General features: G+C 42.8%; 1 protein-coding gene across 12 annotated transcripts in view; it reads left to right on the top strand.

Annotated features, from left to right (window-relative positions):
* TSPAN4 (tetraspanin 4) overlaps positions 1 to 20635 on the top strand; it is a 404986-nt gene that overhangs the window by 338839 nt on the left and 45512 nt on the right. For all 12 annotated transcript variants that reach the window (XM_084521103.1, XM_084521101.1, XM_084521098.1 and 9 more), the window contains 2 exons: positions 1158 to 1349; positions 17138 to 17212. In XM_084521103.1, the coding sequence (XP_084377229.1) occupies positions 1158 to 1349; positions 17138 to 17212 (267 nt within the window). The remainder of the gene's footprint in view (positions 1 to 1157; positions 1350 to 17137; positions 17213 to 20635) is intronic.

The raw sequence follows: 20635 nt of genomic DNA, 5'->3' as shown, positions 1-20635 counted from the left end.
TTCCTCTTCTGATTCGGGATCTGCCTTACGTTCATGCACTTTATGCAGACATTTAATTGATATGCTCCTATGTCTGGCTTACCACTCTATGAACACAATTTCTTTCCTAGCCTTTAATTGATTTGGATAATAAAGTGCAATTATAAAACTCAATAAAAATTGGTTATTTTAAGGAGAGAGAAGGAAAGAAAGAAACCTAAGTGATGCTCTGCTGTGTGACTGTATAATAATGCAAAATCCCCTTTGGTTTAATTCTATTTAATTGCTCAGCTTTACTCAGATTGTTACAATTCTGCAAGCTTTCTCTCAATTATAAGCAGCAGGCTTATAAATGTTTGCATTTTTTTAAGTTCCTTGTGTATATAATAATTGTAAATTCTATGTTTTTGTGGTGGTGGCTCTGCCTGTGCTGCTAATGCTCCCTTCTTGCTCCCATGCCTGAGGAGCCAGTACAGTACGTTAATACTGTTCCCCTTTCAAGTCTTTCCTAAAGCAGCAAAGTCCTCTTCTGAGGATTGAATTGCCAAACCAGTGGCCACATTAGCAGTAAGCATCTATTAATTTCTGTAATGTTAGAGGAGAACTCTTCCTCCTTCTCTGGCTCTTTTACGTTCTGAATGCCCAAGGGAGCCTTGACCTTGGTGAGGAATTGGGAAGAGGTGTGAGGTGTCCTACCAGGGGATGCTGTAGCAAGATTGACTTTTAGCAAGTGCCAGAGACAGGAGACGATGTGTTGGGATGGGAGGAGCAGGAGATCCAAACTGCTTCAGCCATTCTGGGCAGCTCTGTGAGGTACCTAACTGGGATATGGATTGTTTCAGCCCCTTTGAGATCCGAGCCACTGGGAATGTCTCTTTTAGTGAGTGTGTGCTTTTTCACTGGAGACCTGGTATTTGAAACTGTGGCTTAGAGTTAGGAAATGTGAGCGATTTTTTGAGTATATTATCTTACTGCTGAGTTTCCCCTCAGTAAAATGTTTTTCTTTCTCCTTCGTCTGCTTTCTGTACTTTAGACTGAAAGTGCTGTCACTAAAGACCATTTTTTCTTAGGCATGGCTAAGAAGCAGTCATCATACCACTGCCAAATCAATACGGATGAACATCTGGGGTTACTTTGATGCAATAACTAAGCTTCTTTGTTTGTCTTTATTTTTCCAGTTGGGAGGCTGTGGAATCCTTGGAGTGGGCATCTGGCTGGCTGTTACCCAAGGGAACTTTGCCACCCTCTCCTCTTCTTTCCCGTCCCTGTCGGCTGCCAACCTACTGATCGTCACAGGGACTTTTGTCATGATCATTGGCTTCGTGGGCTGCATAGGTGCCATCAAAGAAAACAAGTGCCTCCTGCTGAGTGTAAGTATTAAGCCGCTATGCTTTTGCAGTGATTGCTGTCTTAAGACCCCAGTGTTATTCCAAGGCATGTTACAGTGCCCTGTATTTCTACAGAAGTTGCCCACTTGACATGGAAGAGGGGCGAGTTGTGTTGGATTCAGTCTTTGGTAGCTCTCAGAAGTTGCTAGGTCATTTCTGACCATGCTTTTAACCTGTCCTTGGAGCATGAGACTTGCCAGAAGGGAAAGGGCTGGTGGTTGTGTGGGTTTCTTTGAACTTTTCAGAGAAGAGGGGGAGATTTGTGAAGACAGCTTTTGCAGTGTACTCTTGAATTGTTGCTTACTTAGCTGTGGTAGCTATCTACTCCTAATGTCTACTGTACTGGGACTGATGATGTGAAGTCCTGGGCAGAAAGTTCAATGTAGGCAGGAAACGTTGTGAAGAGATGGGTTGTTTTTGGCTTAAATTGGAAATGAAGTCCTTTAAACTTGCAATGTTTGCTTTGCCAATCATTAACTCTCAAAACACTGAGATGTCAGGAAGCAAAGTTGCCAGCATGAGAAGATTGCTGTGAAATCAAAGATTAATAAGGTGCCAGCTGTCCATAATTTAACAGAGGCTTGAGCCATATAGCTGGTGCATTTTATCAAAATGTGGTTTGATGACACTCAGTGCTGGGCTGACGTTACAGTAGTGAAGCCACATACTTGGAGTTAGTTTATACTTTTTGGTCATGTTCAGGTAAAGAATGGGAAGTGAGTGGGGTGGCCTTCCTGCTCCAGTCCAATAACTCACAGTGAGGCTCACCAAATCTCAGAGTGAAGTGAAGCTGGAGTTTAGTTTGGTGAGCTGGTGATTGCTTTGTAAAAAGACTGTTCATCACTCTTTCACATACTCGTTTTGCTCCCCTGAGAGCAAAAAGCTAAAGAATGACTCAAGACATGCAGTCAATACCACTGAGGTTTTTGAGTTCATGTGAGTTCCTCTCTCTAGCCTATCTCCAGTCTGTTTGGAAGGAATATGGATAGTGGTAGTAGGATCTTCTGTTCCTGGGAGCAAAGCTTTATTACGTAGGTTTGTCCTTCATTGTCCTTCTCCTGAACTGGTGTATCTACTTAACTTGTGTTTGAAATAGTGCTATTAAGTTCAGGGCTGATGCATTTGGTTTTGGCCAACTCTTGTTTTTCGAGGTAGTGTAGATACCGAAATAAATGCTTGAATGAAAGAACTTGCTGAATATCGAACAAATGCTGTTCTGGGTGTGGTTGCCACATCCTCTCATTCTTTTCTATTTTCATTGGTATTCCCAACACTTTTCTGACAAAAAAAAAAAAAAAACAAAAAACAAACAAACAACAAAAAAAACACCTCTTCCTAAAAATATGTGTGCTTGTTTTTTGTTAAGCATCTCTGAGAATGCCCTCTACAGCTTTTTCAGGGGACTGTTTCATTATAGCTGGGATATAAGATTTACTAAGTTAAAAAGGGAAAGCCACTAAGCTTTGGCAACCCTGTGTGTATTTGACTTGGGTTGTGTTTAACAGCCACTGTGGGATCAAGTCCTTATACTCCTTTCTGTATATCCCAGGCCACAACTTAACATCTAGTTTTGTTCCTGGTAGTAACTAAGTTTACTATTTGAACTGAATTCCTATTTCATAGAATCATAAAATATCCTGAGTTGGAAGGGACCCATAAGGATCATCAAGTCCAACTCCTGGTACCGCACAGGTCTGCCCAAAAGTTTAGGCCATGTTACTAAGTGCACAGTCCAATCGCTTTTTAAATTCAGACAGGCTTGGTGCAGTGACTACTTCACTGGGAAGCCTGTTAATTTTAGTCCATCTCCAGAAGATATTACTACAAGTGTGAAGCAGCTCAACAGTAAATTGTCTTGCCTGTGTGTGATGTCAGTGCCAAGTCTTCTTACGCAGTGTTTGGTTTAGCTAACTTTTCTTAACTTAGAAACTATTCTTCCTAAATTTTTCTTCCATTTGTAAACAGGAGCTTTGATAGTATCTGGACAGACAAACTGAAGTCTGGCCACATACATATGCTTAAGATGAGCTGATGGAAGGAGGCTACTTGATGGTATGGGTAGTATATTCTGTTGCGCTAGATAATGTTATTTGATTATCCTAATTTGCTCTCACCCTTTAGTGTTTGGCTAGCTCCAGCAATAGATCAGTTAAGATTCAAGTGCTAAGCCAAACTTGTGGAACTGGGTTGGACGGCAGTGATACAAAGTCTGCAGGCAGTTGAAATAAATTTGTGATGGGCTTAAAACCAGTGAAAAACTATTAACTAAGTGCCAAAATGAAAGCAAGAAGTAAAAGGTAGGAAGTTGTGTCCCTTGCATGCTTTACTAAGCTTTATGCAATAGTCTGAAGTGAGATTTCAAATGGACAAAACCAAAACGAGATGGAATAAAACAAGCTGGAGTTCTGTGATGGCAAATACTCAAGTTATCACCTATATACACAAGATCAAACGTTGCTGCAGTGAGCAGAACATCTCTGTGTATCTCTGAGCGAGCAGTAGGTTTCATTGCCCTCCCTCTGTCCTCTGCTCAGTAGTGTGAGAGAAAGTCAGGGGTGTTCGATATGACTGCAGACATCAATAAAGATTATTTGAATGTCATCTGATCCTTCAGATGCCCTGTACATACTGTGTTCCCGTCACCTCCTGCTCTGAAATCCTGCTCTCTAGATCTCCTTAAAGACAGTTATGACTTTATAAGCGTATGGGCTACGTGGGACCCACCTGGTTTAACCAATCTGGGCCTCCACGTGCTGTTACCTCCTGTAGTGCACCCTGTGCTAATGACAGAACGGCAGTAGTCATAGACCTGCAAGGACTGGGAAGGCAATTTTCCTGTGCAATGTGAGCATCTCTTGTTCAGCTTCCTAAAAGCAGAATAAAGAGGAAAAGGATGATGTGGTTACAGGTTGGGAGAAGGATGTGGTTGAGAATGTTTGAATGCTGCTGGTGTTGGGATAGGTGGTTTGGAGGAAGAAGTTGTAAGTTTTGCAAGAGGCACAGAGCAGCGTGGGGCTCCAAAAACGGACTGGGGTGAAGCAGGGGAAGAACTGCAAGAACGACCCACCTGCATTGGAGGAGCAGAAGACTGGACATAGCAGGATCAGTGTGTGTTTGGTGTTACCTTATGAGCAGTGCTCCAGGTTGATGATGTGTTAAGGGATCAGATATCCTTAAGGAAAGGGGTCGGATTTCCTTAAGGAGTCTGCTTGAGTGAATAGGAAATGAGCAGTGTCAAGGAGACATTTCAGTCTGTCTATATTTCATACACTAGTTTGCAGAACAGATGAGACTCTAATCCTCTACCTTTGTGTTCTCTGGCATTCCCTTTAGGTTGTCGCTGCAAACCTGTGAACTCTTTGGTACTGGGCTGCTGTGATGTTAGGTATAAATTACAAGAATTGCTTACCTCCCAGATTTGCCAACAGTTTTGAAAGGAAGGAGGACAAACGAAGTGTTCTGAGTAGCAGGGGACTGGTGGAGAAAGGAGGTCGAAAACAAGTAAACTTTAATATGTAAATGAAATTTATGAATAGCTGGGTGTAATAGTTAGGAATGAACCACATAAACCCTGGGAAGTGTTTAGATAGTAAAGCTGTAAAGCTTTAGGCTGGCTTGAAAGGACTTATCTGGTGTCCACCAAGAAGGGAGCTGGCAGATATTCTTTGTTCAATGACATTGTATAGCCAGGACAATACCTCGTTAATCTTTTAAGGAACAGGCCCATTCCTATCTCTCTGCATTCAGAAGAATCAAATAATATGAAAATCTAAAATGGAGCATGAACGAAGAATGAAAAGGAAACCTCAACCATCCTATGCGTTCTGCAGAAATATGCAGATGAGGTGAATTGTGCAGCTGTCCTTCTAAGATCTCACTGAACAAAGAATAGGTATTTACAATGATTCTTATTTGCGCCAGATCCAACGTGAAGGAAGATAAACTTTTCCATCATTGAATTTCCCTAGGGAAATCAGAGCAACTAGCATTTCATGAAGTAAGCATACAACCTGGTGTGTATAATCTTGCGTCTGAATGCAGATGCAAGTTGAGGGAAGCAGGCGAGCAATGCTTTCTTGCTTCAGTAAGATTCCTTTGACATTTCTGCTATTCTGGTTGCTCAAGATCATACAACAGAAGTGTCTGTGCTTCAGATACTGCTCTAATTAGAAAATGACAGCTTTGTTCTGATGGGTTGGGTCACTGTCCTGAACAGATGGCAGGTAATAACCTAAGAGTCTGACTTGAGAAAGTTAGGTTATTGAGTTTGCTGATCTTTTTCATAAGTAACGAACATACCCTACGGGGTCATCTAGCTGTACTGCAAATCTCTAGACGTTACCTTGAAACAAAATCAGGAATCTGTTTTTATTTCCTTCCCTTTTGCAAATGTCTTGTAGTTCCAATACCCAGCACAGCCCTCAGCCTTTATCCTCAGCTTTGGGGATTTCGGCAAGGAGTTGCAGCCTGCGTGCTTGGAACCTGAGTGCAATGCTCATGCTTCTCAGCTGGGGGCAGGTGCTTGTGGAAGGAGACAGCACCAGCTTGCTGCGCTACTCGCGCGTGCTCGGTTATGATGAGCACTGGGATCCTAGTACTGACATCCCCTTTAGGCAGCCCCTGTATGTACGTGTGCCCATGCTGTTGCTCTGTGATAGAGAAACTCATGCCTCGTTAGCCCTTTTTCTCTTCCATGCTCAAACATTGACCTGGCTGACCCTTAAGTGTCTGTGTTAAGATTGTCCATTAGGTTAATTGCTTAGGATCTGTATTTGAGGGCCTAAATTGCCTGAGTTCTGTCTTTTGTATGTGTTTAGCTCTGTCTTTCATACATGACGTATATTGGTATGCATGCACGGTGAGAAGCCATTATTCCATGGATAGCCCAGGTTAAAAAATCCCAACTCTCGCTGTTAAATCATGATGGATTACATTATTTATTACCTGCTTTACAGTATCCCCTGCAGGCAGCCCATGAGATCAGGACACTGGTGCATGCATTCTGGATAATCTCCTGGTAAGAAGCGGTCCCTGCCCAGTAGAGCTTACCAGCTAAATAGATAAGACAAATGGAAAGTATTATTACCCTCATTAGACAGATGGGGAGCTGCAGCATAGAGAAGCTAAGTGCCTTGCACAGGTTGCACTGGGAGGTTGTGGGAGAGCCATGAAGCAAACCCAGATTGTCTAAAGCCCAGGAAATTGTGTCTGTTTGGTTGTGAGAGCACACACGTATGGATACCACATTTGAAGACACTTGAGTCTTAAACAATAACCCTTGTTCTGGAAGGAGGCATGATTTGTAGGCGGTTCTTTATTTTGTCCTCTCATTTTGTGCTGTGTTTTTTTTTTTTTTTTCCCCCGGGATTTGGCACAAAGCACGTGTTCTTTTGCTCCTGGTTGGCACATGCAAAGTGGCCAATAAGCCTGTCAGAAGAGGTAGAGGATGAGTCTGCCCCCCAAAGGCCTTAAGCTGATGTAGGTGATTCTTCACCACACGTTGTTTGGAGTGTGTTAGAAAGGGAAACGGGTTTGAGACAGACAAAATGCCAACTCCTCTCTCCCTGTCTTCTCGTGAAGCACCAAAGCTGGGCACATCCCATCAAATCCTGACTTAGATAAGCAAGAAGTTGTCTTAGATATGCCTTGTTCCCCCCTCATTTGTGAATAAGCTTGACACCCCCCACCCCAGAAAAGCTGAAGGAATGATTATTTTCTTTCCCCTTCTCACTGATCATTAACAGGTAGATCTACGTGCTCAGCTTCACTGAAACGAGAACCTCATGTTAATAAGTGAGGAGTTCATCGCAGTTGCTGGTGTGAATAAGATCAGAATTAAACCTTGGTATTAGGTGGGGACTGGCTGTGGAACGAGCTGATAGCGTGTATCTGAATGAACATCCAGACATCAAAAGGCTTTTATTTATGGAATAGTCCAAGGGGAAAATGAGTGCCCGTGATGTTTTCTACTGTGCTGCTGAGAGTTTTCTGAACTTCAGCCAGCTCATCTGTAAGTGAAATAGCAATAAAGAAAATGAGGAAAAAGTTAATGAGTGGGAAGAAAAGGAGAATAAAAACCCTACTGTTTTCAGTAGTGTCACTGGATCCAATCAGGGAACTGACAGCTGAAACTCTAGTGGTGACAGGGAATTTATTTCAAAGCAACTAAATGGGAAAGAAATAGCCCGTGAATGACTTCATCTTAGTAATTTTATGCTACAGACCAAACAGTAGCTTCTTACTCCAGCTCAGAACATCAGCTTGTGTTAGCTTAGGGATCTGAGTAGCAAAATCAGGGAAATTGTGACACTTGCTGCTGTGGCTGTAGCCACAAAGATTGGGAAAACACAAGGATACACAGGTCTGGTTGTAGCTAATCAGAAACCCAGGAACAAAGTCTCTCATCCCGGCATTTAACCAACTCTGATGTTTATTGAAAAGAAGCCTGGATCAGAGCTGTTTCAGAGCAGGACCCAGAAACCAGGCCTCATCTTGCCCTACTGCTGTGTTAAGGATTCCAGGCAGCTGACAGCTACCTTGCTACACATCGGATTGCCAGGACAGTTACGCAACCCAATGAACCTCGCAGAGGGAGAGCAGAGCATGAGACCGTCTTGTGGTCAGCTCCCTGGAAGTTACTTTCAAGGAAATGTGTTTTCTGCCAGAGCTTACATTCTCCGTACAGGCAAAACCATGTGCTAATTGGCTGATTTATAATAAGACTGACTTCTGATGTTTATGGGATTTTGCTCAGACCTATGGTCACCTGCAAGAGCTGGTAGGCAAGGGAACACTCCCATTTCAGCATCAAAGGCAGGTAACCTTGCGTGCTCCTTGCCAGCTCAGACATTTGTGGCAATTTGAGCATGACATTTGATTTTTTTTCTTTTTTCTCCTAACAAATCTCATCTCTCATCTCCTCAGATAGAAAGCCATAGGTTTAACAAAGGAGCAGGTGGGCTTACTCTTCCAATCATTCGTTTGCTGTTTTAGCCACCTTAACACTGCTTCTTAAATTAGAGAGCAGTGCTGGCATTTCTCTTCAGAGATTTGAATTACCTGAACTTCAGACCAATGTAGCTCTGGAGGTGAAGAAATGGAGGCTAGTTTGTGCAAGTCGGTGATGCCTACACAACGTGTAGGAAGAGCTTCTTTGATGCTATAGACATGCTGGTGCCCCAGGAGGAGCACTTAATGAGCTAAAAGGTGTAGGATCAGGTAAAACTGATTTGCTGTAGTTGTTCTGTTTTTTTTTTAAGCTGCTGCAAGACTGACCCATACAGATCTGATGCAGCAGCGTAGCACGTGTAGGATATGTCTGTGTAGTACGTTCAGGAACAGCAAGCTGGGCAGAAAACCAACAGTATAATTTAAATACTAATAAAATACAGACTTGTCCTTCTTCGTCTCCTTGGCCATCTGCCTCTTCACCATTTCCTTCGCTTGCACATGCAGTGCTGTTGAGGCTGCTGGAAATAAGGGAAATCTATTCTTATAATTAGCAGGAGAGGTCCCAGGGTCCCCTTGTGAGGTTAGCTCAAGGTTTGCAAATGCAACTGCAGAATTTCAGTCATCGTTTCCCCGTTAGGTTGTTGTAAGTCAGCTGAGCAGCATGCTTGGGTCACTTGCCCTGCTCATATCGGGGGAACCTCTGTTGGTGTGCCCAGCTGGGGTCAGCCAGATGTTGATTGTGACCAGGGGTGTGAAGCCAGCCCTGCTGACTTGCTCACTCACCAAGCAGAGTGTGTGGGACTAGGTAGTGCCGCTCCCTGGTTCTTCTCAGGGCACTGAGCTGTCCAAACGCTGTTCGTGCTGGAACTCCAGATGGCGAGATATGTCCTGGGGATGGTAGATTTGGGGAGAAAGAGCCTTTCCATTACTTGTATTTGCCATTCCCATTTGGAGTAATCTGTGGTCCTGCTGGGTGGGCTTCTACCCACCTGCTCTCATGATGTGAGCGTGAAACCTGGCTAATGCTTGATGGTGGTTGATTTTTGAGTCAGTTTTTGGAAAAAGATTGAAAATGCCTAGAAATTTCACCAAATGCCAGTTACAATCCAGTGGTACATGGCTTGGGAATGGACAGCCTCTCGGCTCTCACAGAGGCAGTAAGACTGGATGATTCCAACTGAAAGCAGTGAGACTGAAATGAAATGCCGTTAGTCTGCATTAAAACAGCATATGTTGTATATCTTCCTAGAAATAATTACTCCAGCTTCCTTTTGAGCCTTAATGGTCACTAGGAATATCTGCATATTCATAAAGAATATGGTTGAAACATAAACAGAGCTATACAATGTATTCAGCAGGCATAAGGCATGCAAAACTTTGTCACAATCACAATGGATTAACTGTTAAGGCTTTTAGAGAATAATAGCTGATGAGCCAAATTTAGTTACATGTCATTTTCATAATGGAGTTTCTGTTCATAAGTTTGCTGTTACACATTACTGCCTTTTTACGGTTTATGAGCAAATTTAGCATTTTTTCTGCTGCAAAAAAATGATCATGGGGCTAAAGAGTTTTACTTCCAAGGAGGTATTAAAAGCTAAATATGCACAGCAAGGCTGAGATGAGGCTCAGGATATCCATAAATGTTCAAGAATTTTTTTTATACTGTGGGCAGAAAGGAAGTACTCAGGGCACTACAAGGGGTGGTAAGTAGGAGCCATGGTACAGAACTAACAGAAGGAGAATTCAGACTGAACATTGGCAAAACCTTTGGTGCTGAGATGTAGAATCTACTGTGGAGGAAATTGGTGGGAGTAAGTTGCCCTTTCTCTTCTGTTGTGAAGTTCATATAGCAGATCAATACAGCGGGATTTTGTTGACTGTAATCCTGGTTGTTGTTACAGTCTTGGCACTTTCCTGTCATTTCTCATTTCTTGCCCTGACTTTTTTTTTGAACAAGTCTTCCAGGCCACAGGAGAAGTCATCTCTAAAATGCCAATGCAATTCACACTTTTCTCTCTGTTCTCCACTCCTTTCTCAGTTTCTTGGGGAAAATAAAGAATCAAGGATAAAAATAAATAAATAAATCTAAAAATAAATAAATCTAAGTGAGACATTTGTTAACATACCAGATCACGATGCCCGTTGATGATAATGTGAAATCAAACTTCTTGTGAGCACCGGTGATATATCAAATACCTGTGCTTTCAAAAGTGGAAAAGTCTTATTCTTTTCTTTTTTGAGTGCTGATAAATCTGTACCGCATGAGTTTTGTGCTGTTGAAGTCATGTACCATTAGGTAATAAAAAAGCTATTCTAGAAAACTTAAAATATTTAGGGATTATTTGTTTATTGCTGTGCTAAGAAAGCCAATGTTGTCCAGGTTTGGTACCTACAAGCTGGTACAGGACCTGTACAGGGGTTAGTGTTCTCCAGGAGAGCCCTGCTTTAATAACTTGAAAATCCAGTGCAAGTATTCCACTAACTTCCTCTAGGTGGCTTGATTTTTTTTTCCAGATTGTGGACTGTGTACAACTTCCAGTAAATTTGGCAGTGATTTTTAGCATTCAGGACCACTGACTGTTACGCCTTTTGGTGCTCGACTTAATGCAGCTAAATTTGTGTGTATTTAATTTGGTTAGGTGATTGGATGCTACACTTCTGCAGGGAAGACAGGAGGTTTTAGCAATGCCATCTGTAGTAATGCAGCAGGTTCCTGTGATCTAGTAGATGTTATTTCAATCTGTAGAGTGTAATCTATGATAAGAGAACAGACATTTTACAAAACATATTAAATTCAAGGCAAGTTCTTCATTTTCAAGCAGCTTGGTAAAGTGTGGCTGCTGGAAAATCCATGAAGTTCTTTTGGCTTTAATGGAGCTCTGTGAGTTTGTAGATAAAGGTTTGACTTTGTTTAGTTTGTCAAAATCTGCCTTTGCTTTAAATGCCGATAAAAAGATAAATACAACAGTTGGGCAGCTGTGGGCTGTTTGAAGGTCATTGCCAACCTCTGTGATGCCAGAGACTCTGTCTTTTAGCTGCCAGAGCTGGGCTCTTCTTACAGAGCAAACTTAGACCCGTGCGTGTTAGGACTGGGCAGACAGAAGTTCTCCCAGGCTATGAAGGTGGAGTTCTCTTGGGAGACCCAACAATTCTCGTCTGATATGAATGCGCTCTGATTTCTGCTACCTGAGGTGCTTCTTAATTAAGAAGTTAAATGTAATACTGAAATTCAAGTTGATCATTGAGGACTTGGTAATTGAGCCTAATTAAAAAGCAAAATACTTGATTGTATTGAACTTGCAGTTGATGTAACAGAGGAAAGATTGCCCATAAATATATACATGTCTATTTTCTCTTCAGCTGGGAGCTGCTGCAGGCCAACACCAGGTAGCTTGCTGGAGATTAACAGTGTGGGCAGTGCGTAACGGGACACAGCACAAGCTGACTGCTTAAGTATTTGTCAAGTTTCTTAGCTAGGCTGTGCTAACGTGTAGGCTGTTTGATCTCAGCAAATTATTTGCTAAGCCATGAATCTTAAAACTGTTTTGGAACATGTCACTATTCCAGAGAGACGGCTGGCTTTTGGGTTTCCCTACTCCTTTCTTGCTGTTTGTCAAAGAGGGTTTGATTAATACTCTGCAGAACTGCAGTCTTTTGACACTAGCTAAGTGGGAAGAGGGTCTGGCACCCTGAGCGCTTATTGTATCCTTGTGCAACAGATTCCCATCACACTAAGAGCATTGCTCTAGGTATTGGGCTAAACACTGCATTCTCAGTTTCACCATAAGTTATAATGGTTTTATCTCATAGCAAAATGTTAGGAGACTAACAAGGTAATGGCAGGTTGGTTTTCTTTGTACTTGGTCACTTTTTTGGGGGGGTAGGGGCATGAGAAGATCAGCTACCTGTAACGTGGAGAGATGGGCAATCTGAGCAACGTGATAGAACTATTAAGATTTGGGAAGGAGAGGCAGTGGGGAAACAAAAAACCCAACCCTATGCATTAACGTGTGATTCTTGGTCATCATACAGAGAGGCAAGTGTCTGTAGCACCTGTGAAACCAGAGCACCTTGTTTGTTGGGAAGAAAATACAGTTAACCGTTATCTATTCCTTTGTGAACTGCAGTGGAGACATGATTTAAACAATGCGCAATGTACATAGAAGAATCAAGAACTGTTCCCTGATGTCAAGAGGCTTTGTTTGGTGCTGGATTAAGGGAATAGGAACTAGTGGGTCAACTGTCTAGTACAGCTCTGCTGGGGATTGAGTTACAAAGCAGATCTCCTTTACTACACTTTTCTCTCTGTGATATCAGAAGGGCAATGCTCAGCTTTGCAGAAAACACCACAGCAATTGCATTTTCTACTCCTTTAATGGGAGCCTGTAAGAAGGTCATGGGCTTTGTAGATTATAAAGGTCAGTGCTGCAAAACTACCCGTAGTTTTCTTTGGGGTTGGAAATTAGCAGTGGTAGCTGGACAGAAAGGCATCACCTTACCTCCCTTCTTATCAAAACTCCTCTGGGGCTGTTTCAGGTGTAATTTATGAATAGCTGTAGGGTAGGTACCTCTCCAGTGTGCCTCTGCTAGGCTGCATCCTGCCATTTGACAAATAGGGTGGTAAAGCATCTCTGTACAAGGTCAGATTAATCCTTTTTGCGGAGTTTTACATGAATGCTTTGCTTTGGGATTGTTGTTTCTCCATGCATAAATCTTTATATCAGCAGCCTGCAGCCCCAGTGAACCACAGCAAAATTTGTTTTTATTGTTCTCTGTATTTATCACCACAGTGAGAGAACTCATTTGAAAAGGAACCGTGAGAGGTTCCAGTAGGCGTGGTGGGGTTTTGGGTGCTGTGAGCCTTCAATGATTTTATGTTTTCCCCTTTTAAATTTGGATGGGATATGCCAAGCTACCTCTGGCCCCAGACTGGACATAGTTCCCTTTGGGATGATACCAAGAGTGGAACTGAATGTGAACTTTTGTGGGAAGGTGCTGGGGGAACAGAGGGACAGGCTGTGCACGATGCCATGCACACACTTTGGTCCAGCAGGTCGGAAGATGGGATGAAGCTTGCAGGCTGTTCTTTGCAGCCAGGTCAAAAAGCCTAGATTTTTTACTTTCTTATGTATGGGTTTGGGTTCAGGCAGGGTTCTTCTTCAGAGGGAGATGATAAATGTGCTGGCATGTAAGTGCTGTAGCCTTCAACAGATGGTGAATTTTAAGCCTCCGCCTTGAGGCTGACCTCACCTAATTTACCTTTGCAATAAAAGACATAGTGAATATCTCTACTGTCTGTGCACGGTGGGATTACTAATGCGTGGTATCTGTTATATAACAGCATACTTTTTGTCAATGAATGCAAATAATGAGATAGATAAAACCAGAGGTTTTATTTAAAAGCAGAAATATTTTTCAGTGGAGGAAAAGCATAATCCTACTTATCTACATTTTGACTTTCTGAACAGTGTTAATTTTAGTTCATTGTATGACTTCCAAAATCTGCAGTGCATGAAACCGAAATCGTGCCAACAGTGGCTTTGGCACACAGCTTTCCAGAGAAGAGCTGGTCTGAACGGTGAATAGGAGTAGAAGGCTCTGGAGAAACCTCCAAGCCTGCAGAGAGAAGGGCTTAGCCATGGTACCTAACCATCAGTAGCAGAGCTTTTGTTCTGATTTCCTAAATTTTGAGTTTCTGACTTTACAATTTTAGCACCTTCTACAATTGCGGTGTCAACCGTAGTTCTCTAGCATGAAGTGAAGGACTCAGGAGTGCTGTTGTGGTCCACCAGGAGATCCAGGCCCCAGGAGGCTGCCGCTGGCTGCAGCGGCTCAGCTGTGCTCGTCCTGAGGTGGGGGCTTTAGCAGAGCTGTGTGACTGGGTGCTGCAGGGAAAACACTCTCAAGTTGGGGAATTTCACTTAATTTGTTGCCATTTAAGGTAAACTTCCAGTTCCTGATTCTGGTATTGAGAAGTGAAGATAGCAGACAGTTAAACACAGCTGCCCCTGGGCCACTTGTGGTGGGCGCCATTTTGTGGAGGTGGGCGCCATTTTGTGGAGGTGGGCGCCATTTTGTGGAGGCGGGCGCCATTTTGTGGAGGCAGGCGCCATTTTGTGGAGGCGGGCGCCATTTTGTGGAGCCGGCTGGAACCGGCTGCCACCTCTCCACAGGCATGGGGCAGGCTGCAGGTCCCCCACTGCCAAAGCCTCCTGCACCGCAAACACCTCTGAGTGTGCTTCACACCCCATGTTTCGTGGCACAGAGGAGGGCAGTAGTGGCTCGTCTTTCTGTCATGCCTTTCCCCTGTGGCCATTGCTCTTCTTGGTGAACCTCCTCGCTTTGGCGCCTGTCCCCTCAGGCGCTCCCTGCTCACCAGCCCTGTGGCTTCTCTCAGGTGAGGGAATCAATCCTCTTCATCTCTTCCCTCCCCAGTCCCCTTCTCTTCCAGGTCCAGTTTCTCTAAAACTGGTAGCCAGTTCATGTCCTAAACCCATCCTAACCCGGGTTCGTGTGAGGGGGCCTGGCATGGTGGCTCTGTGCGTCACAAGAGGGGGGAAAGGAGCTTGGTTGGGGTGGTTTGGGAGCTGTGGGAAGCATTGGAGTGGGCTTTCTGTGGTTGTAGGCTTTGAAGATCTTAGCGGCTGAGCCCTCTCATCTGTGCTGGATGTGCGAAATGCAGGTTTTTTTGAAGGCTAATGACTTGCCCATAAAAATCCACCCATAGTTGGGTAAGACAAAAGGCCTGGAATGGAGCTGCACCTCGCTGCAGCTCCCCGCTCCTAACGCTGGAGCGTAAAAGAATTTCAAATTAAGCCACCAGAAATTTAACCTCAATAATGTACTTTGCCCTGCCTCATTCTTAGAAGTAATTGAAGTGCCTTTTTTAAAGCTCTTCCAAAAGCTTTTATCCTTAAGACAGAAACAAGCTTGGAATGTATAAACCTAGACAATTAAGGTTTGGCAAAAATCTAAGCTGATGAAATTGGGATCCTGTGGTAGGAAATGCTGATCCTTGTTGATAAGGGGAGGGGGTGCAAGTCCTTCCTTTGTGCTAGAGTCTGCTTAACGTAATCTGGGCTATACCAGTGAATTTCACAGGGAGACAGTGGTGTTCACATGCACATTTTGGAAAGCCCATGTTTTATGGACGAGCAAAAAAGTACCCCACAGCTAAAGAAATAGGGCAGAATGCCTGTGCATCTCTGCAAGGAGTGATGTGATTTGCCTTGTTTCAGTTAATACTACACAAGAGGATAAAACTGCAGAGTTTTTGTTTGTTTGTTTGTTTGTTTTAAAAAAAAAAGTAGGCAGCAGTAAGGCTGATTTTCAAAGCTATATGGAGGGCCAGTGCTGAAAGGTAATGATATGGAAATTGGCTCGGATCACTGCCATGAATGAATTCTGTGATTCGGAAGTGGGCTGTAATGGGATCCAGTATTAGGGTCAGGCAAGTGTGAAGATACTAGTGATGAAGATTTGAAAATAAACTTTAATTTAACACTCCTGGGGCAAAATGCAATGAGTTCTGTAGACAGTCTAATTGTAGTAGTGGAAAATGGTATTTTCTCCCTCTTGACCTTCTGTCCTCCATTCAATCACAGAAATCCATAGGTTCAAAGGTTTGGTTTTGACTTGCCAGGCAGTGAAGAAGCTCTGATAAGGTTTTGTAGCTATTAAATTTTCATAGGTTCGCAGCCTTGTGGTTGAAGCTAAAGAGATAGTAACTTTTTTTCCTCTTGGGAATGGGGTTTCAATTAAGTCAGTGTTGCTCAGTATTTGAATTCCAGCCTAGCAAGCTGCTAAGTGTGTGGAATTGGTGTTAAAGGGAGCAGGGCCTTTGTCTGAGCCAAAAAGTTCTGAAAATTACTCTCACTTCGTCATCCATTTTTGCAAAACTCCGTTTCGTTTTCAGCTCAGACAATGGGTTGTTCTAGTCTGTGCATCTTCTGTTTTGATACTGCTACAGACCCATGCAGCTTCTTAACAAAAATAGAGGACGTGTTTTTTCAGAAGTGTGTGGCATAGCCTGCAGTTCATCCCACTAAAGATGATCAGAGCTGAGGGCTTTTGAGAATCTACCTGAAATACTGATGTCAAAGGTTTTTTATCCACTCCTTTTAGCTTTTGGCTTTTGGGTTTTATACAGTTCCTTGGGTTGTGAGGAGACAAAGATAGAGACCAACTTTGTGTTGATGTCTTAAGTACAAATCAGCCCCTTCTGGTTGAAGCCCGTGAGTAGTTCATGTAGCTGCCTGAAACTACTCTTAAAGCTGGCTTGGTATACTAGTGTTTGGGTTTGCCTTTCACTTCTCCCACAGCTCCCCTTGAAAAGGGATCATGACTATGGTTTATGGATGGGCTACCTTCTCTAGCAATGGGAAGTCTAAACTGTGGTTTTCAGTGATATCTTCCTAATGGAAAAGATCTAATGGGAAAATAAAATCAATAAAGCCTAACCTAGGAAGAAACTTCAAGTGTTGCTGTCAAACAGATCACTAGCCTGGTGGGGGGGACAGATCTTTGTGGGATTTTATGCTGTTCTTCTGAAATCAGTACTAGAAACAAGCCCTCCGTACGCCTGGATAGGGGTGTGTTTCTGCCTAGTCCTTTACCTGCGTTTGTGGTTGTTGCATGTCGCGTGCCTTCTGTTCCACTGTAAGACAGCAGCTTTGCATCTTGCTGCCTGTATGACTCCCACACCCCTTTCTGCATGATCTGCTGAGTGTATTTATTGTGCATCCAGAAAAAACTGAAATAGATGTTGACGGTTTTTGCTTTTTGTTTTTTTTTCCCGTCCCTTCTTCTCTTGACAGTTTTTTATCATGCTGTTAATTATATTTCTGTTGGAGCTCACTGTTGTGATTCTGTTCTTCGTCTACACAGACAAGGTAAGTCAGATTCTTCATTTTTCTTTCCCCTTCAGCAAATTTTTATGCCCCTTTTCCCTATAAATAAATCATGAAGCACTTGGCTTGGTATGCACATCATGCTTCTGTCTTCCTTGAGACACCCCTCTCCGAAAGAGCTCTCTCAGAATGCATAAACAGCCTTACAGGACTGGGCTCTCTTGCTTGCTCATGTGTACAACTCAAGGTCACAGATATTGCCAAGTGCTTCTGCCATTTAAAAAAAAAAAAAAAAAAAAAGAGCCACCAGACACACAACAGAAACACAAAGAAGCCAACGAGCCTTACTCGGAGCATGTAGGAAGAGACACCCATCAGATATGAATTGGATTCTTAAAAAATATGGTTACAGTTTAGGAACTACATTAATGTTGTACCAAAGGAGGTATTGTAAGCAGAAGTATAAAGGCAAAGGCACGCAAATCAGTATCTTTCCAAGTTGGTCCTTGCAACACGTGTACTTACATTTTAGTGAAAAGCCTTTAAGAGTATAAAAATCTAGTACACACAGTTTTTGTTTCTAGTTTCAGATTCGACTTATGTTTGACATTTGTTCCTGTGACTGTTGTTTCTGTTGCAAGGGCAAGATTGCCCATCTGAATTATCTTTATCATTAAAAGAATTATTTAAAGAAAAAAATGGAATTCTTGCATGAGTAAGAAAAAGACTGAGTCAAAATCAAGTCAAAGAGCATAACCTCCATATTCAATCAAAATTGTGTAACAAAGTCTCTCAAAACTGACAATGACTAAGGAAAAACTATGGCCTAGGTGGCAAAATTTGCCATGAATTAATAGTCATCAGGTACATAACCACTAAGTAGCATATTTTGTTGGAATGGAAAACATTAGTAGCAGAATACAATGAAGATGAATAACAGACCTAATTTATTCAGTGTATTTAGCAATAACCTGGACAAGGAGTGGAAAGATGGCAACATTACTTTCTAGAAAGGCTCCAAATTATTCAATTAATGAACACAGGGAATGATTGTCAGGTGCACTGCTGAAGGGCTGAAAAGAGCTGGGTTTCTGGATGGCATGTTTTAGTTGGAACTTGGAGTTAACTTGCAAGGTAATTAAAGTAGAAAGGGCAATTTAAAATTACTTTTATGCATTATTGGATTCTGAATTACTTGTAACCTCTTGGGAGAAAGATCTACGCGTCATAGATGACAGCTTAATAAAGGCATCTACTTAATATGCAATGGGCCTCCAAAAACCAAATACAACAGTTGGTGCATATTTACAAAGGGAATCGGAAAATATTATCATGTCATTGCTTAAATTGATGGACTCAACTCACTGTTAATTCAGGATTCAGTTGTGGTTACTTCATTTCAGTGAAGGGTAACAGAAATGATGAGAAGCACTGGACAGGTAAGAGAGAATAGGCATGAAGGAATTACAGAGAATACCCTGATTTGGTTTGGGAATGGGAAGAAATCCTCTGCTTAGGAGATACGTAGAGGAAAAATGATAGCAGTTTCTGAAATACTGTTATTCTAAATGTCTGTCTTGTACACGCAAGAAATTTTTGAAAATATCAAGGAGTATATTTAAAAGATACGTGTTTCTTATATTCTGTATCTTCATTTTGTAAAATTCCCTGTTGTTGGCAGTTGTTGAGGCTGATAATTCAATAACTGTGTGGGTTTGCAGGATATATATTAAAAAAAAAAAAGTTGAAATGTTTTTATTCATAAAGCAGTCAGTGCTGTTGTGTTGACAAGTTTGTCTCAGAGAATGTTGGTCCTCACTCTTCAGAGGTAAAAAATAGTGAACGTGCCAGGAAGCATTCCCCTCCCACTTCAGCCTGCTGGTTTGTGGCATTCCTGTCTATGTTCTGAGTAAGGATATCAGGAAATCCTGCCTCCCTCCAAGTCACCTACTGTGGGCTGGTGCAGGAGGTGGCCTACAGTTGTCCGTGTGATCAAAGGTTAGTCTAAAATGTGGACTCCAAGTGCAGGTTTACAGGGTTAAGAAATCACTGTAGTCTGTGTATCACAAATGATCAAATTTGAGGCTCTTAATGGTCCTGTATGACTTTACATCCACAACCTTGTGCTGAGGAAATTAGTGGCTTGTGTCTGTGTTTCACTTGCAGTCCTGCCTACTGACTGCAACAGCAGCAGCCTGAAAACTAGTATGTTCTTACAGCATGCTTAGAAATGGTGTGCTGGCTTTCCTGGTGCGCAGAACAGAATTGCCATGCGCACTGGTACGGAGAAGGTAGCTAACCCAGACAAGTCTGCCACATTCATTGAGTTAATACAGTCCCTTGGAAAATCAGTGAGGGAGCAGTCTCCACGCAGCAGAAGAAAGTAACATTAACTTTGCATGCAAAAGCAGAAGGTGACTGGAGGTGAAGACTTTGAGGGCTTCTCTATCACATGTGTATGGATACGTGATCATATGTATGTGTGTGTGATCAGCAGTGTTTTCAATTACCCACCTGCTAGCCTTCTGTTTATTAGGAGCATATATGCATGTAAATACATGTATTACCCAGGATGAAAAGGAACCCAATTATTATTTTCTGTTTCTAGGCTTTAGAGCAGGTTGAATAACGGATGAATAAGCACAGGGACTGAGCTGCGCCAGCTGCGGGGCTGGAGCTTTGTCCCTCAGTCACTCGGCCGGTGCTGGTTTCATTTCCTCTGCTGCAGAATGGGTGCAGCAACAGGCTGAGTTGCCTGCCACAGTGTGAGCATCCAGGTGCATCTGTATTCCTTGCCGGGCCCACTGCTTTAGCAGTAGTTAAATATTAAAAAGCATCAAGACAGAAATTCTTTACGGCCATTCACAGATAGGTTTTTGGCACAGCACTTTTATTCACTTGCTGCAGGAAAGTGTGCAGCTGTGGAGATGGACAGGACTGACTGCTGGGACTTCGGGCAGCCTGGACTGAGCTGTTCTCATTCATCAGTTTGGGAGAAGCCCCAAAATAGCCTTTGCCTCTCATTCTCAGTGTCTTGGCAGCAGCCTCTCTGAGCTTTTAGGCAGCAAACTTGCTCCCATGCCTTAGGATGTCATCTGCCCGTTTCTTGATGGAGCAACGTTTGTCTTGACCTCATGAGATGAGTGCTGCCCTGGACTTCACAGCTCTTTCTCTGAGCTGGCTGTGCAATGTGATGTTGTAAAGAGAGAAGGGTTTGAAAGAACAGCTCCAAGGAGGAAAAAGGGGGCAAAACCTTGCTTCTTGGAACTGCACCATGGGTCTCTGGCAGGGGCTGAGCTCACGCCTGGTTCACTCTTCTCTTCCTTTTACCATCCCAGCTGGTTATGTTATGAGATATACATTTTCTAGGTTCTCCAGAAGTGATGTGTGGGCTGCATGGGAATAGGGTGGAGAAATGCATTCCTCTTGGACGGCTGTCAGGAAACATACATAGCACTTCTGTTT

The sequence above is a fragment of the Aythya ferina genome (genome assembly GCF_964211825.1).
Source record: "Aythya ferina genome assembly, chromosome: 5".
Taxonomy (NCBI): Eukaryota; Metazoa; Chordata; class Aves; order Anseriformes; family Anatidae; genus Aythya; species Aythya ferina.
This window is presented reverse-complemented; position numbering and strand designations above follow the sequence as displayed.